Source organism: Belonocnema kinseyi, chromosome 7 (assembly GCF_010883055.1).
Source record: "Belonocnema kinseyi isolate 2016_QV_RU_SX_M_011 chromosome 7, B_treatae_v1, whole genome shotgun sequence".
NCBI lineage: Eukaryota > Metazoa > Arthropoda > Insecta > Hymenoptera > Cynipidae > Belonocnema > Belonocnema kinseyi.
In genome coordinates this window covers 80,058,760-80,076,396 of record NC_046663.1, presented here as the reverse complement: position 1 = coordinate 80,076,396, position 17,637 = coordinate 80,058,760, and the positions used below count along the sequence as shown (strand labels likewise).

Sequence of the window (17,637 nt, the reverse complement as noted above, 5' to 3'; positions counted from 1 at the left end):
CAAACAAAATTTTCAACTTTTAATTTTTAAACAGAATAGTTACATTTTTAACCATAGAAATGAATTTTCGACTAAAGTCATGAATTCTTCACTAAAAAAATTCATTTTTAGCCAAGTATTTTAACTTTTCACTAAATACTAGAAATTTAGAATTTGAAAAAAAAAATTAAAAAAAAAAGAATATTTAACCAAAAATATAATAGTAATAATTGTTATTTAAGCCAAAAAATGTTTTCTTTTTAAGCCAAAACAGTTTATTTCATCTAAAAAAAATGAAATGATTTTTCAATTAAACAGTTGAGTTTTGAACAAAAATAATGACTTTATAATAAAATTGTTAAATTTTCAACAAAACTATTAAATCTGCACCCAAAAAGATAAATGTTCATCAATAAATATTATAATAATCGCTTCAACCAGAAATAATTATCTTTCAATGGATATATAGAAATTGTGATTTATTTAAAAAAATTTTTAATATTAGCTTAGAAAACTGGAAATTTTGCTTAGAAAAGATAGTTGCGCAGCAACCTACGGTAACACCAATTGATATATCAAGATGAAAATTTGGCAGAATAATTAAAATGGCACTAAGGAACGTTTGAATGGTTCTTAATTTTTGGAACTACAAAAAAAATTAATTTTTGAAAATATTTTGAACTTTTTTTTGTTCGAATCTTCACTCTTCAGAAATTAAGTACAATGCAAATGTTTCTTCGAGCAAAAAGTTATCGGTAAGGTAGGCAAGGTAGGAATTGGAATTTATTTGCAATTTTCCTGCTTTTGTTTTCATATTTTCCTTGACACTTTGTTGTAAGCATTGAAAAGTTTCCAATGTTTCATGAAGCTTTTCATTCGACCAAACTTTACGAAACTTTATCTTACAGTAAAGAGCGGGAGAATTTGAATTCTGGAACTTTTTACGGGATGAAAGAAAGTTTGCTGATTAAAGTACAAATTTAAAAAATATATATGTATATATTCTATAAATTTAATGAAGAGAAAAAATGCATTCTAGGTAATAAAAAACGGTACAAAAATTTATATATAATGTTTTAATAAGTGAAAAGGAAGCATATCGCATGTAGGTCCAAACAGGTTAGATAATCGCTCCGTGAAATTCCACCCTTAATACTTGAATATTATAATGATTTTTGTTAAATTTCTAAAAATTAAATGAAAAAATTAATGATGAAAATATTAAATACAGAAGACGTCGACATATTTTACCGAATTATATATATACAGCTTTATTTCGTTCGGGCCGTGCTAACGATACTATACTCGTAATTCTATACAGCTAGTACCGCACTGTACTCATTTTTGATTCACATCCGTTGAAGACTTCAGAGAATTTGTGATATGAGAGATTATGTACGTTTGATAACTGTTGCTTATCAAGCCCCAGCAGAGTACCTATGTGCGGATGGAATAAGTGCATACATTACTCATCCTTTGACAATTCAACAATTTGCCACTTCAGTAGAGATACTAAGAAATTCCTTGGATTTCGCCTATAAAGTGTCAAGATTCCTTATTTATCGCGAATAGCTCACAGTGCGAAAAAAACAGGTAGAGGTGCATTTTTTCTTGGAGTATCCTCAAGATGCAGGACATCAAGTGGATCAAATGGAGCTTTTGTGTTCAATTGGCACGTACAACATAGTACTGAACGCGGGAAAAATAGTTTTTCACGTACATGCACAATTTTCATCTGCTGAGGGCGGACGGAGTGGACAGAGAACGCGCAGAGAACAACATACGACAAACATAGCCTAGAAATCGAAGTTCGCTGAACCGCTATAACATCTATGTTCTTCTCGGACACAAGGGTGTCAAGTGAAAGTGAGTCTCGAATCTTTTAATACACAACCCAGCATACGAATCATAAGTTTATTATAGAATTCTAAGTAAAGATGCAAAAAAAAAGGTTGCATTCACGAGGATATGACCGGTTGTCAGAAATGTACTTTTCTGTTAATACATGCTTCGATTTAAGAAGCGAGATCGTCTACATATATTATCCTTTTGTTTTTATAAATTTTTAATTTACTATGCAGTCGTTTTCATTATTGTTTCCATCTTGGAACTTTTGAATCACAGGATCTGTTTGAATCATGAATCATAATTTCTATGGTCAATAAAATGTTGTGAGTTGAAATTTATTTATGACGTTATTTTGGAATACCTTGAGGCAACTTGTGTATGCCGAATTCTGATCCTATTATTTATGGATTCAGATAGACAGGGCTTGCTCGGGCTAATGTAGATGATAATATGGAAAAATTCACTAATTTAAACAAAAAAGTAGTTACTCTTTACACAAAAAAGAAGTGTGAAAACCAAGGTCACAATTGCTAGAATAAATTTTAGAAGTATTGCCCAGACAAATTATCATTACTTTTATTACAAGCTAAATAAATCTTTGACATTTAAATGTCGTATTTATATTTTGATGCTATGCAATAGAAACTACAAAACCAGAAAATTAGAAATTAAAATAATTTTAATATTACTATTGCATACTTAGATCTAAACTGCTCTAAAAACTGGGCAAATGGGGTGATTTTTCACGAAAATAGGATAATGGAGAATAAATTCTTTCAGATCAAATTAATGTAGCTACCTTTCATGTAAAATTATTTAAATTTCAAACAAAATATTTCCATTTTCAAACAAATAGATTAATTTTTAAGTAAAAAATTATGAATCTTCAACCAAAAAGATTAGTTTCTAACAAATTAGTTCAACTTTCAACCAAGTGGTTAAATTTTTAACCAAATAAAATGAATATTCAGCTAAATATTTGAATAAGAGTTGAATTTTCAACCAAAAACATTAACTTTCAACCAAAAAGATCAATTTTCTACAAAAAAAAAATTTCAACAAAGTATATGAATTTCTAACCAAATAATATTTCAATTTGTTACCAAAAAGACGAATATTTAACAAAAATTAATAATCTTAAACTAAAACAGATTATCAGTTGTCAAGAAAACAGTTGCATTCGTAACCATCATAGATTAAGTTTTACTAGAAAAGAGATAAAATTTCAAAAGGGGAGGTTATTTTCGTCGAAGAAGGGTCAATTTTCAACTAAAAAGTGGAAATTTCAACAAAACAAGCTTAGTTTTACAAAAAAGATTAATTTAATATCCCGAGAAAACAAATTTTGAATCAAGCATTTCATTTTCAGCCAAGGATGATGACTTTTGAACCAAATAGCTATATTTTGAACAAGAAAAAATGAACATTAATTTTCAACAAAGAAGTTGAATTTTTAATTAAGTAGTTGCATTTTCAATCAAATGGTGGAAATTCCATACAAAAACGAATAATCTGCAATCAAAATAAGTTGGATTTCCAACTAAACACTTGATTTTTCGAGACAAAAAGACGAATCTTGTAGAAGTCAGTTGAATTTTCAACAAAAAAGATCATTTTCAGCCAAGAAAGATGACTTCTACTAAAATATTGGAATTTTCTGTATCCAAAAAGACGACTGTTTATCAAACGAGTTGAATTTACAATTAGACATTTAAATTTTAACACAAATAATAACATTTTTAATCAAAACATATGAATTCTGAATCAAAGGTTTAATGGTAGACTTTAAAAACAGGAAAAATTGACTTGAATCAGAAATAGTTGGAAAAAAAGTCTGATGTTGAATAGAATTTTTCTTACCATGGATTACTGCAGATTCCATGCATAGATTAATCCTTAACCGGCATTAAGGGTCTAGATGACCCAGGACAATTTTTTTGCAATATCTTTCATTCAAACGCCAAAACAAAGGTTGTGGATTAAAAAAAATAATGAACGTAATTTCAATTTTTCGAGAAAAAAAAAACACCTTACGGCTGAAATGAATACATTTTCAAATCATACACTATTATGTTTATTTTTGTATGAAAGTGCGTCATTTCAAAAGTTAGCAGTTCAATTTTGATGCAAAAGTATTAAAAATTGGAAAAGTGATCTAATTTTTTGTAAAAAAATGGAACTTTTTAACTTGTTTTACCTATTTTAATTGTGTAAACTATTTTAATGTATTTGTATCCATTCCAAAACTATTCGCTTCTAATTTCCCGAAATTAAACAAAATACATGGGTGTGCCCAATAAAATTACTTTCTTATAGATAATATCTAAAATGAGATGGAGTCCAGTGATGTAAGTGGTCTTTTCCTTTGAAAAAAGTGACTATATAGTGACTTTTTCTTTAAAAAGGTTTGGAAAGTGTTAAAAAAACGTCAAAAGGTGTTTCACAGTATCTGTGCAGATAATTTATTTAACACCTGTGTTATACTTTAAAGACTGAAAATATTTCTTGCATCCCAAAACTTTTTGTTTTGAACATTTCCTAACATCATACATTTTTTCAAGGAAAGGGATACTGCTTGATTGGGCGATATGTGCAGATGTATGTGCCATGCGAGAAAACGTTGAAAAAATCAGAATAACCCAAGTTTCCAAAAATTGTGGGAATGGGCAATTGTTTGTGCAAAGATAGTCCAGATGACCACCAACCTTACAGCAGTCATAATCATGCAAATTCAGAAAATACAGTTTTGCCTGATTCAAATGTTGACCTCGTCTCCGCCGGGGATGCTGCTTCACCAGGCTTTAAGTTTCCAACGTCCGCCAATATAGATAAACTCGTTCTGGAGACTCTTGGAGTAATAGGCTTGTTGGTCGACAAGTAAGGCTTCATTAATTTTTATAAAGAAGTTACAATCTCGAATTTTATAGTTTCCAAAGCAGAGAGAGGGCGAGACTAAATTAACAAAGTACTTCAACTTTCAAACAAGTAGTTGCATTTTTTACGGAACAAGATGAATTATTTTCATTTTTAATCGAAAATAGTTGAATTGAACCCAGAAGGACGAATTCTTGAACAAAATAGTTGAATCCTCAATTAAAACATTAATTTTCAGCTGAACCGTTGCATTTTTTACCAAAAAGTTAAGCTTTATACAAACTAGTTGAATTTTCTACAAAAATAGTTCATTTTTCAATCAAAAATATGGACTTTTAGCATATAAGATTAATTTTCTTCCAGAAAGATTAATTCTCGATAAAATATATACATTTTTAAACAAATAGTTTAGTTTTACCTAGGAAGATTAATTTTCTATCAGAAAGACGAATTTTCAACAAATTGCCTCAATTTTAAACTAAATATTTTTAACAATGGACGTGATGTTAGTCCATATTTTCTTTTATTTATTTTTAGTTTATATTTTCTTCGTTTCTAAAAATTTGTGACTGAATAGTTGAATTTTGAAACTAAAATGGAATATATTCTAACCAAAAATGGAGTAGATAAATTATCATTAAGGATATTTAATTTAAAAAAAGAAGAAATATTCTACAGGACATTTTAATTTTGTATCAAGTAGTTGAATTTTTATGCAAAAAAGACTATTTTTTTACAAAAAGTTCAATTTTCATCCTGAGAATATAAATTTTCGAAAATTTTTGAATGGTGAAAATGAATTATTAACAAAAAAGTAAATTTTCAAATAGCTGAATTTTGAGCATAATAAAACAGAACGAATTTTCAACAAAAATGATCAATCTTGAACCAAAAAAGAAATGAAAATGAACTTTTAAGAATTTATATCAACTTTCGACCTAGGAATTGAATTTTCAACGTAAAAAGACGAATTTTGAACTAAAAATGTAATAGTTTATATTTCTACAGAAAAAAAACGTTTTCGATTGAAAATAAAGAACAGTCGGATTAAATCAAGAAAAACGAGTTTTCATTAAGGTACTTAAGGTGCCAAAAATACGAATTTTCTACAAAACCGTTCAATTTTCAACCGAAAAAGATTAATTTTCGAACAGGTAGTTGCATTTTTAACCAAAAAGAGTGACATTCTGCAGAAAGATATGAATTTTCAAACCAAAAAGATCAGTTTTCAGAAAATTATGGTTGCATGTTCAACCAAAAAATTTGTTATTCAAGAAAGAAAAAAATCAAGTTATTGAATTTTCAAGCGATACAGACGAATTTGCAGGAAAATAGTTGAATTTTCAATCAAGAAATATAACTTTTTAACAAAATTTCTGAATTTTGAACAAAAGTTAAGAATTCGCACAAGTATGCTATAAATAAATAATTTTGGTTCGTTTTAGACTAAAGAATAACATTTAAAATAAACATTGATATTCGTTTTTAATACTTTTAAAATATAAGTTTTAAAAATTGAAAATTTTGCTCAAAAAATGAAGTTAATTTTCCATTGTATCCTTTTTTATTTCCGACTATACACTTTTGAATTCGCACCACATAGAATTTTAATACTTGAAACGATTGTACTATTTTTTTAAGTTTTTTACGCTTGGCACTACTTTTTATTTCTGAAGTGAGTCCGAGGCCTGATATTGTGAACAAAGAGAGACATTAAACACAGAAAAACCAGAATGTTCTGGTTGATTGAATATATTTAAACCTCAAATATGTAACGCATAAATTGTTTTAGTGAGCAAGAGCCACCTCCAGCAATGTTAAAGTTGCATTCCATTGCTGATAAAGAAGATGGATGGATTCAAGTTGTTAGTTCGATGGTCAACGTCATACCTATGCACAACTCACTGGGTCCTTCCGTAATGACATTGTTACTCGACGACTGTCCATTGCCCTCGAAAGTAAGAATTTAAGTTTATTAAATTCAATAAGTTCATTAAATTGTTACAAAGATCACGGTGTCTGCCTCACTGGAAGCCGAAAAATATTGTTCACCGACAAAAAAAACACGGATTTGATATAGTGACCAAGCTTTGCATTCGTTTTTACTAAAATGAATATTAAATTACTTTATTTTATTACTATCAGTTTGTTTAATCATAGAACGAACAATGAGAAATACTTTATTGTCGATAATGGCGACAATACAAGTCATCCCATTCGCAATATTTTTTATGTTTTTTAATTTTTAAATCTGGTCTGCACTGAAACTCATAAGTTAGTAACTTGTAAGTATAAATTGTTTAAACCAAAGAGAGAAAGAATTTGTTTTTAAAGTAAAAACATACAAAATTTCATTATGATTTGAAACATGAGATTTTGGAAGAGATTTCTAAAATTGTAAAGGAAATTTTTCAAAGTAATTATTATAGCTTTTCTTTGAAAAGTATTATGATTCTGAGTTATACCTAGATTAAAAATAGAAGTATAATAAATTATTGAAGTATAGTTCTGACAAGGAACAGTGCATTTTCGAGAAAAAATATAATTTTGTATTGAAATAGGAAGTTTTCCGAAGAAATGTTGTATGTAATTCTTAATTTTATCAGAATTTTTGAAACAAATGATTCAACTCTGGAAAAAGGAATTTCCTGAAAGATTGCTAACTCTAACTTGGAAGAGGCATTTTTCTAAAAAAAATTATAATCCCACCAAAAATTTTTCTGATGTGAAAAATCTGCTTAGTACAACTATATGGATTTGTGAAATCAAAGTTGGCCAATTAATTTGAGAAAAAATATTCAGACACCATCAATCTCCATTACTTAGCACATTTTTATTAATGTTATTTCGCTTATAATATTTATACCAACAAACTTTTATAACGTCTAATATGCCTTTTTAAGAATTAAAAAAAAATTGTAGGGCTCCTTATAAAAAGATACACTATATATATTATTATGAACAATTTTTTCAAAATTTCTGAGCCAAATATGATTTTACAAATTCATATAGTTGTATTGGGCCGATTTTTTCATCACATATGTTTTTGGTGGAATTTCCTACTTTTTTACATTGAAAAAAGATAGGCACTCTTAGTTAAATTAAATTAATTTATATTAAATTACTAATTCACTCAATATGAAAAATTAAAGTAATTCTTTGAATAATTTTAGTTAAAAAAAGACGAATGAATAAAAAATGCATTATTGTTGAATGATTTTAAACAATTAAAATGTCCACGTGTGCTCACATCTGTAGTCTAATCTATCGAACCCAGCGTGTCCAGCGACCTTGAAAAGCTTGAATTACTTTTGGATTTTTTTAACCTTCAAAACCTGGAAATCTCCTTGAATTTTGCATGAGAACCTTGAATTTCTTTTTCTTTTAAAACATTTATTTGATTGAAATTTTAAAGGAATTTGAACCTTTTAGTCTATTATGAAAGAAACATCTCGTTTAGAAGAAATCTTGATACTGACGAGATTTTTATTTATCAAGATATAATGTATCATTTAGTCATTACAGAGTAATGACTTCAACATTTTGAGTAATTCTATACGTATTTTATTTCATCTCCGTTAATATAAAATGTTAAGGTATACCAATTTTTGTGATACTCAACTTACCATTCGGTTTTTTTTTTCAACACTCGATTTTTGAGTGTACACTAGATTACATAATATTACTAAAGCATTTAAAAAATTTCAAAATATTTCAAGGATTTAAAAATATTTAACTGGATTTTGTACATTTTACCAAGATTTCTCGGATTTCAAAGATTTAAAAAAGACGTGTACAGCAGATCCCAAAGGTTTTAAAACTTTCAAAAGATTTCAAAGATTTAGAAAAGGCTGTACCCTATTTTAAGCTATTTTACACAGATTAAAAATATTTTAATGACTTTAAATGAATACAAACGATTTCAGAAGGATTGCACAAAGATTTGATAAAGATTTCAAAAGAATACAAGAATTTCAAAGATTTCAAAAAGGGTACAGTAAACCAAATTTCAAAGGTTTCAAAAGGTTCAAAGGATTTGAAAAAGGATTAAGTACATCAAATTTCAAAGATTTAAAAACATTTCGAAGTTTGAAACAGTTTTAAAAGGTTTTAAGGCATTTTAGATGATTTAAACACACGTCACTAAGATTTCAAATAATTCAATGATTTCATCAAATAAAAAAAATTTCAAAAACAAAGATTTAAGAAAAATTTCACCATTTTTTAAAAAGATTTGGCAACGATTTCAAAGGTTTCACAATCATTTCCCAAAGATTTCGATATTTTCATAAAGATTGCAAGGATGTCAAATTTTTCAAAATGCGTGTACACCAGATTGGAAAGATTTCACAAAGATTTCGAACATTTTCAAAGAATATAAAACTCAAAAGTTTTTAATGATTTTAATGATCTTAAAAAATGTATACAACATTTTTAAGATTTCTGAAGGTTTTACACACATTACAAATATTTTAATAATTTTAAATGAATACAAAAGATTACGGAAAGTTTTAAAAGATTTCACCAAGATTTGAAATATTTGACGAAAAAATATTAATTTACCAAAGATTTCACGGAAATTTTAAGGTTTTACGAAGACTTTAAGTAATTCAAGAGATTTCAAAGAATTCACAAAAATTTCAGAAAAGTTTAAACATTTAAAAGATTTGAAGGATTTCAAGGTCGATTCATGTTCGCAAAAAATTAGGCATTTTTTATTCATGGTTCTACGTTATTTAGAAATTGTTGGCAAATAAAACATGAAGTTGCTTATTTTTTATATCTATAAGAAACGGTTCTTTCATAATTTGATGCAAAAAAAGAAGACCTGGAGAAACTTGACTTCTTAACTTGGAAAAGACCTTAAATTTCGTTCCTAAGAATCGCTGGACATCCTGCAACCGACTTACATCTAATTTTGATGTGAAGTTTTTAATGACATTCTCGATACATATTGCAAGGTTTTTCGATATCTTTTATATTTCTTAAAATGTTACCATTTATGTTATCTCTGAATTTTCATTTTTTACACCACAAACATAAAATTTAAAAACTATTCAAGATGTCGAAAATTCCTGCAAGATGTATAGAGAATCTGTTGCTGCTGACTTCTCGTTGAAGTTTCTAAGAAATTAATTCATTAAATTTAGATTGGTTAAAAATTGCGTCTGAAATCCACGAAAGTTTCAAATTGCATGATTATTGCCAATAAGTATTCATAGTAGTAGCCCTTTTTTCCACTTCGCGAGGATTCGCTACCGCGAATGCGGATTCTTATCTTTAACAGTGAATTGGTCAAAAGAATTAAAATTCTGAGTTAGGTCATAGAAATTTCAAAAAGAAATATAATTTCTAGATCGGGAAAATGAAAAATTGATTGCAAATCTAAAATCAACTATGTGGTAAACACTGAAAAATAATTACTTTATTGTCATATTTTTTCTTGTAGGATTCGGTAATGCGATTGTCGCAGATGTTTCAACTGTCTCAAAAGTCTGGTAAGGTGCAGATTAGTGCAACACAGCAACGAAATATTTGCGTGGTTCTTGGTTGCATAGCTGAAAAGTTAGCAGGGCCCAGCAGTATATCAATTCTCTCAAGTGCCACTTTGGACTACCTGGTGTCGAATCTTGTTAGTGTCAGTTAAAAATTACATTTATAATTTTCTCAAATTTGTTGCTTTTCAAAATATTTATATATTCGGCTCATTATTTTTAGAAGGATGATATCGAGCCGTATGTCGTATTGCACTCATTGATAGGACTAGAAAAGTTTGCACAAACAAGTAAGTTAATAGCATATTTTTAATTACGAAGAGATAATTTATGAAGAACAGCATTGACCAAGTACATGACTTCCATTACATTGCAGGTGAAAATAAAATAACAATTAAAAAACGACTCTTAGAAGAAAAGTCGAATCCCTTGCTGGAACTGGAAAAATGGGCAAACGAAACTCATTACGTGAAACGCCAGGTTGGATTCTGTGCTCAGTGGTGTTTAGATAATTTATGTAAGTATCTCATGTAATATGCACTTCAAAATTTAAGAAATTTTGAATAAATCAACTTTTAAATTCCTCTTTAACGTTCATCATTTAAATTTAAATACGAAAGTCTTGAAAATTAAAAAAAGCCACCGACCAAATTTTGAAAGCACCCTCTTAAATTTCTGCATTCAAATACAAAAAATATCCAAAATAAGAAAGAGGAAAGATAAAGAAGACAACCTTTTAAAGCTATTCCTTCTTGTTTTTATTTTTTCTCCTGGTGAGAACATTCTGGTTTCCTTATACGTTTTAATTTGTTGATTTTTTTTTTATTTTGAAAAGGAACTATGTTATCACATCGCGTTTAAAAATTCTTATTTGCATAGTTTTTATATTTTCGCGAATGTCCATCTTTTCAAATTTTTATAGATGTCTTAAAAATTTCTCAAAATTTGTACAGTTTTTTGATTAGCGTTTTGTTTCTAAATTATGATCAAAATTTATAGGAATGACGAAAGAATTGTATCAGGTATTTGAGGCTTATCTTCTGGGAAAAGTGTATAAGAAGAAAATTTAATAAGTCTGGAAATCATAAATGTAAACGGTTTTTCTAAAATTTATTGTATTTACATTTATGATTACCCAGACCAAAAATGAAAGTACTAGCGCTGAAAAGTTGTTATGTCTTATTATAAATACAAAGGTCTAATGTCTTTGTGAAATAAAAAAATGTTATATGTTGTCACAGTAAGTTTTAGTTATTTCTTATTAAAAATAAAAATTTCAAACCACTAAATTCACAAATTACAAGATTTTATTGAAAATAAAGATATGTTACACACATATATATAATATTTTTTAATCTGAATCTTAAAAAAATGTAATTTTTACTCATTTTCCAAAAATGCCAACCTACCGTAATTTTTTCAGGATTTAGAAAAAAATATTAAGTTGTACCGTAATTTTTTAAAAGTTGATGTTTTTTTAAACCTAATACACTACTTTTCCACATAGTTCCAACTTCGATTTCCATAATTTTATTTTTTCGACTGGCCCTAATATACATGCACATGGTGGCCGCTAGACCGGGAATTTTATGAGAGCGGGAAAATCCTGGAAATGGCATTGAATTTATTTCTTGATCGGGATTTTACAAATTTTTAGAAAAAAAATCTCTCCAAGTTTGATTTTAACAGTTTTTCAAATAATCAATTGAATTTTCATCTTTTATCAATTATGATATCATTCAGTTTACAACGCGTAATTCGAAAATCTTTCACTTACAAATTTTACATTTTGGATAAAAAACCTTTTTGATTGATTCAATGTAAAAATAGATTATAATGATTTTCAATTTTAAAATAACTTCAAAATAATATGTTTGTCATTGAAGGATTTTTTTAAATTTAAAATATTGTTTTTGTGTCAGATTTGAAATTCTTCAAATGAAAAAAATAGCAATTGCTTAATATTTAGAAATAGTTTATTGTTCCTGTAAAATCAGTAATTATAAATTTAAAATTTAAAATTAAACAAAAAAAAAGACTTTTAAGCGTTATAATTTTAATTGTTCTACTTGAAAAAATTTAATTTACAAGTCAAATTGTTGAATTTTAAATAAATTAATAATAATAATTAATAATAATTTTTAATAAATAAATATTGCTCACCTAATTCCTAGAAAAAAATTCGAATAAGTTCAAAAAATATTTAGAAGGTCTGGAAGGATTTAAAACTAACTTTAAAATTGAAATGATTTCAAATAATTTAAACAAAGTATCTGCGTATATTGATACAAACCGGCTATTCGTACCGAACTTTTGGTGCAAATAGCCTACGGCCTAATTCAAACAAAATGTATATTTTACAGTAATTGAAAATGACTTTTCACTTTAAAAAATTAGATTGAAGAGAATATTTTAATATCTAAAACTGGTTGAATATGAATCCAGAAGATTTTAAGGAAATATTTTTTTATGCAGGATGTAAAAATAATGTTAAGAAGAATTCGAACCATTTTTGAAGATATTTAGAAGTTCTAAACAAATTTCAAAAATATTAAAAAATTTGAATAAATTTAAAACATCATGTAGATGTTTCAAGATTTTTAAGATTTTTAAGGATTTTAAAATCATTTAAAATGAAAATAACTTATCTTTTAATTTAAGAAGTGCTCAGTTTATAACAAAAATTTAATCGTTAAATTTTTTATATTTGTACCTTAAAATTTCCTAAAATGATTTGCCCCTCAGTTTTTATTACTTTAAATGGAAAAAATTGTAACTTTGGAGTTAGAATTTTCTAATTTCATTGGCAATGAAAAATGTTTGCGAACCGTTAAAAGACAGGGAAATGTTTTTTTATGTTCACCCTGATTCATCAAGTTTTCGAGTGCATGATTTAAAAAAAAATAGTTTTCGTTGAAGATATTATTTAATGCCTCGTTTAATATTTCTATATTGTGAGCGTTCCTTTGTTCAACACAAATTTTGTGACTAAAAGCTCTAAGCGACATTTCCCCCCCCCCCTTTTAAATACGTTCTTTTTTGTAGCTTAGCGTATTTTTCCACTGCTTTTTATTTAATACCTAATTTTTGACTAATTTAAAAAGGTTGCTTTTTAAATAGTTTTTTTTTTCAATTTTGACGATACCTTTTTCTTGCGACAGATATATTTTTTGATACTTTGTTTAGTTCTATAGAGCACTTCGAAGCATGTTCTAATTTGTGTTCAACTTCCAAGAATTTCTTAGTTAAATATGTATACAGGGTGATTTTTTTAACTTGAAACTTTCAAATATTTCGAAAAATAGGCACTCTATGAAAAAATGTTACGAATCAAAAGTTTCAAGTTAAAAAAATCACCCTGTATATTTTTGAATATGCTTTGAATTTCTTTGAATTATAGTTAGTTTTGTATCGATGATTTCAGTTTTAATGGAAGGCCGGAAGTATTCCCATGACACGGTTGATATGACTGGAATAAACGTTATGTTAAATACGAAGGACGTGAGCGAGTACCTGAAAATTTCGCCCAATGGTTTAGAGGTATTTTTCAAAATACTGTAAAAATAATGAGAAGTTGAGTAGCGCGAAATTATGATTTTCGTCCATGTTTCAGGCACGTTGTGACGCCTATTCGTTTGAGAGTGTGAGGTGCACCTTTCAAGTTGATTCTGGAGTTTGGTACTATGAAACTCTTATAATAACTACTGGAGTTATGCAAATAGGCTGGGCGACAAAGGATAGCACTTTCCTCAACCATGTAAATATACTTATGTTGGAGTTGATAAGAGCTGCACTCCAGATGAGTCTCAATAATGTTTCCTTCAAATTAAAGCTTTTTTTTCAATGAATTGCAGGAGGGCTACGGAATTGGTGACGATCAGTATTCTTTAGCTTATGACGGATGCAGAAGGCTCATATGGCAAAATGCTAGAAGTGAGAAGTATCATGATAAACCATGGAAAGCTGGAGACGTCTTAGGTTGCCTCTTAGATTTAAATAAATTAGAGATGATATTCTCTATCAATGGCGTCCCCCTCAAACCTTGCACTCAAGTTTTTAAAACTGCCCGGTAAGTTCAACAGGTCATTAGGAGTTATTTATAAATAACGTATCACACTTTATGCCAATTTTTGGCCAATGTTTTGCAATTTTTCCAAATATTTCGAGCAGAAAAATATTCATCAAAAACTTAATTTTTTACATTTTTTTTAATTACTAGCATATATCTTTAATTATTTAATATTGGCCATGCATTTTTCTAGATTTTTCGACAAGTTAACTATGGCCTCAAATAATCGAAGCAATTTAAAGGACGATTGCAATTACAATAAACGCTAATAAAATGTAATATAAAATAAATGATATAATCTTCTCAAATCTTTGATCAAATCAACGAAGTTTATATTTGTCACAATTTAGAATATCGAAACCCGTTACTAAAAGTTACAAATATTATTACATCGCGTTTAATCTAACGACAAATCTAAAAATGTGATGAAACAGAACAATTTTGAATGATATTGTGGGTAGCGGTAATTTTAAAAATTGGGGAAAAACTTTGTTTTTATAAGTCTTTCTTTAATTACCATAAAATCTTTTAAAGACTTTAAAATTTAATTTGAAAATTGTTAAATCCTTTATTTGGAAATATATTGAAATATTTGAAAATTTCTTTAAATCTTTAAAATCCCCTGAATTTTTTTAAATCTATTGAAACGTCCTTGAAATTCTTTAAAATGCCTCACAATATTTCGTATCCTTAGAAATGTTTCAAAGCTATTGAAATTCCTTACGAATATTTGAAAATTTGTTCTCATCCCTCAATTCTTGTGAATAAATTGTTTGAATTTCCAAAACATATTAAAAAATCTTACAATTATATAATACTATTATATTAGTATTAATATGAATGTATTATATTGTATAATAATTATATTATAAAATATTTGAATCCCGTAAAATTTCATAAAATCTTTTGGTAATCCTTGAAATCCTAGTCTTTAAAATTCTTAAAAACTCAAATTGTTTTAAATCTTTGGAAATACCTTGAAATATTTAGAAATTTCTTCCAATCCAGTGAAGTCAAATGAAATCCGATAATATTCCTTGAAATTCCTGGATGTCTTTCTTATATCTTCAAACTTCCTTGGAATTCTTAAAACTGATTTCTGGAATTTCATTAAAATTGCATGAAATCCCTTGAAGTCCCATAGAACTTCATAAAGTCTGATGATATTCAATAAAATATTTGAAGTTCTATGGAATTCTTTGATATCTCTTAAAATCTTTCAAATGCCTGAATTGTTGTGAATACGGTCTTTAAAATTTCATGAAAGTATTATAAAATTCGATCAAGTTCCATAAAATATGATAGTCATTGAGATGCTGGAAGTTCTATGAAATTTTTAAAGATTTTGGCAATTCATATAAATATCTTATTGAGAGCCTTTAAAATCACGGAAATCTTTGAAAGTCGTATGAAATCCCGTGAAATCCGCTGAAATTCTTTTAAAAACATTTAAAACATTCAAAAATTTCTTGCAATTTTTTCAAATAATTCCAGGTTTGCCGTAGATGTAAAAAAATTTGAAAGATTTTAATCTTTCAACTTATTCTAAATCTTTGAAAATACCTCGAAACGTTCGAGAATCTTTTCAAGTCTTCGATATACTTTGATATACCTCAACTGTAATGAATAAATTAACTGCCGTTTTAGTGAACGCTTATAAGATCCCGTAAAATGACATCAAATTTGATTATATTCCTTGAAATATTTGAAGTTCTATGAACTCCTTTGTGATCCTGGAAATTCATTAAAATACCTTATTGAGATCCTCTAAATTCTTCCTTTTACATTTTTGGAACCCGATGATATTAAAAAAAGTTAAATGATGTTTCGGGTAGTAGCAATTTCAAAAATTGTGAAAAAACTTCGTTTTTGTGGGCATTTTTTTTTGCATAGTGATGAAAAAAATCAAAATACAAAATATTTATCTAATTATACCGATATGAAGTCTTTATATGAATATTTTAATAATATTACGTTCTATTAATAGATGACCACCTTAGTAGAAAAAATCTTTCCATACGTAACTAATTTTTACTGGCATTAATGAAATTCTTATTCTTTCAGTTCCGGTTTTTTCGCTGCAGCGAGTTTTATGTCATTCCAACAGTGTCTCTTCAATTTCGGCAACGTGCCCTTTAAGTATCCACCTATAGATCGCGAATACCAGACATTCAACGATTTCGCGACTTTAAATCCCGAGGACAAAGTAGTACTTCCTAGGCACATTTATCTCGAACAATTAAGAAAGCTGAGCGTCAGAGAAGACTCGTGTACCTTATGTTTCGACCAGAAAGCCTCTGTCAGGTTGCTACCGTGCGATCACCGGTAAGAACTCAAATCTTAAAATTATATACTCTCCCATTTTTTAGTATTTCAGGGTTGCTATTAGGCTTGGAAAACCTGGAAGTCCCGGAAAAGTCATGGAATTTGGAAAAATTCACTATTTCAAAGGTTCAATGATTATTGATTTTGTTTACTGAGAAAAGTAATATGGTTATAATATCAGAATTTAAATTTGTTATGATAATATTAATGAGAAATGTTTAGAATTCAATAATTATTGAAAAGCCCTTTACATTTTCATTGATGAATGATTGGAGAAGAAAATGTAAGTAAGTTAGTCTTCGACCACCAGAATTTTGTAAAATCTAACAGAATTGACTTGATTTTAAAACAATAGACCTAGAGCAAATCCATTTCAAATCAGAGAGAGTTCTACGCTTGAAATGGCAGAATCTCTCGCAGACGAAATATGTTGTTTTTACAGGAAATTATGTGACACATATTTTTCCAATTTGCAACCAAAATCTATAAAAATGACGCGCATTTGAATTTTGTGCTTTATTTTTCAAAAAACCCAAATTTGTTTGACCCTCTATAATTTTCTTATAATTGAGATATTTATCATCATCTTTTTGATTGTAATAGCGTTCGTCTTCTTTTAAAATCAACCGGAAAATTGAAAATAAAAACGGTTTTCTGAAAAAAATTAAAAATCGAATTTCTCATAAAACCCACCTTTATTTATTTATTTTTAACTTGTACTTTGATAATGAAGATATCTTGTGAGTTTGATGCTTGCTGAATAACACAGGCCAACAATTCTCAGAACCAGAGACCAGACCTACTATACCCGAAGGTTTTTGCTGCGCTGAATCCGAATCTGACCTCAGAAAAATTCCATCACCCTCAGTTTTTGAGATATTCTAACCTAAAAGGGTCAAAAACCCGTTATTTTGATGTGTTCGAGGCCCCGTAACATCGCGAATTTTTTTTTTTTCACAAACTGACAATGGTATCGTAAAGAACTACTCTTTACCTTCAAAATGCGATGCCTAACTTTTTGATAAGATTTTTCATAGCCGAGATATG

At 28.1% G+C, this 17,637-nt stretch overlaps 1 protein-coding gene across 2 annotated transcripts in view; it reads left to right on the top strand.

Moving 5' to 3' along the window:
- Positions 1-1,306: 1,306 nt before the first annotated feature.
- The window catches only part of LOC117177037 (RING finger and SPRY domain-containing protein 1-like), an 18,619-nt gene continuing 2,288 nt past the window's right edge, over positions 1,307-17,637 (top strand). The window contains exons 1-10 of one of the 2 annotated variants that reach the window (XM_033367500.1): positions 1,307-1,845; positions 4,389-4,704; positions 6,494-6,659; positions 10,151-10,339; positions 10,420-10,486; positions 10,573-10,713; positions 13,621-13,736; positions 13,810-13,953; positions 14,051-14,265; positions 16,330-16,590. In XM_033367500.1, coding sequence (XP_033223391.1) covers positions 4,490-4,704; positions 6,494-6,659; positions 10,151-10,339; positions 10,420-10,486; positions 10,573-10,713; positions 13,621-13,736; positions 13,810-13,953; positions 14,051-14,265; positions 16,330-16,590 — 1,514 coding nt within the window. In that variant the 5' untranslated portion in view covers positions 1,307-1,845; positions 4,389-4,489. The remainder of the gene's footprint in view (positions 1,846-4,388; positions 4,705-6,493; positions 6,660-10,150; positions 10,340-10,419; positions 10,487-10,572; positions 10,714-13,620; positions 13,737-13,809; positions 13,954-14,050; positions 14,266-16,329; positions 16,591-17,637) is intronic. The other variant, XM_033367501.1, reaches the window with a different exon arrangement.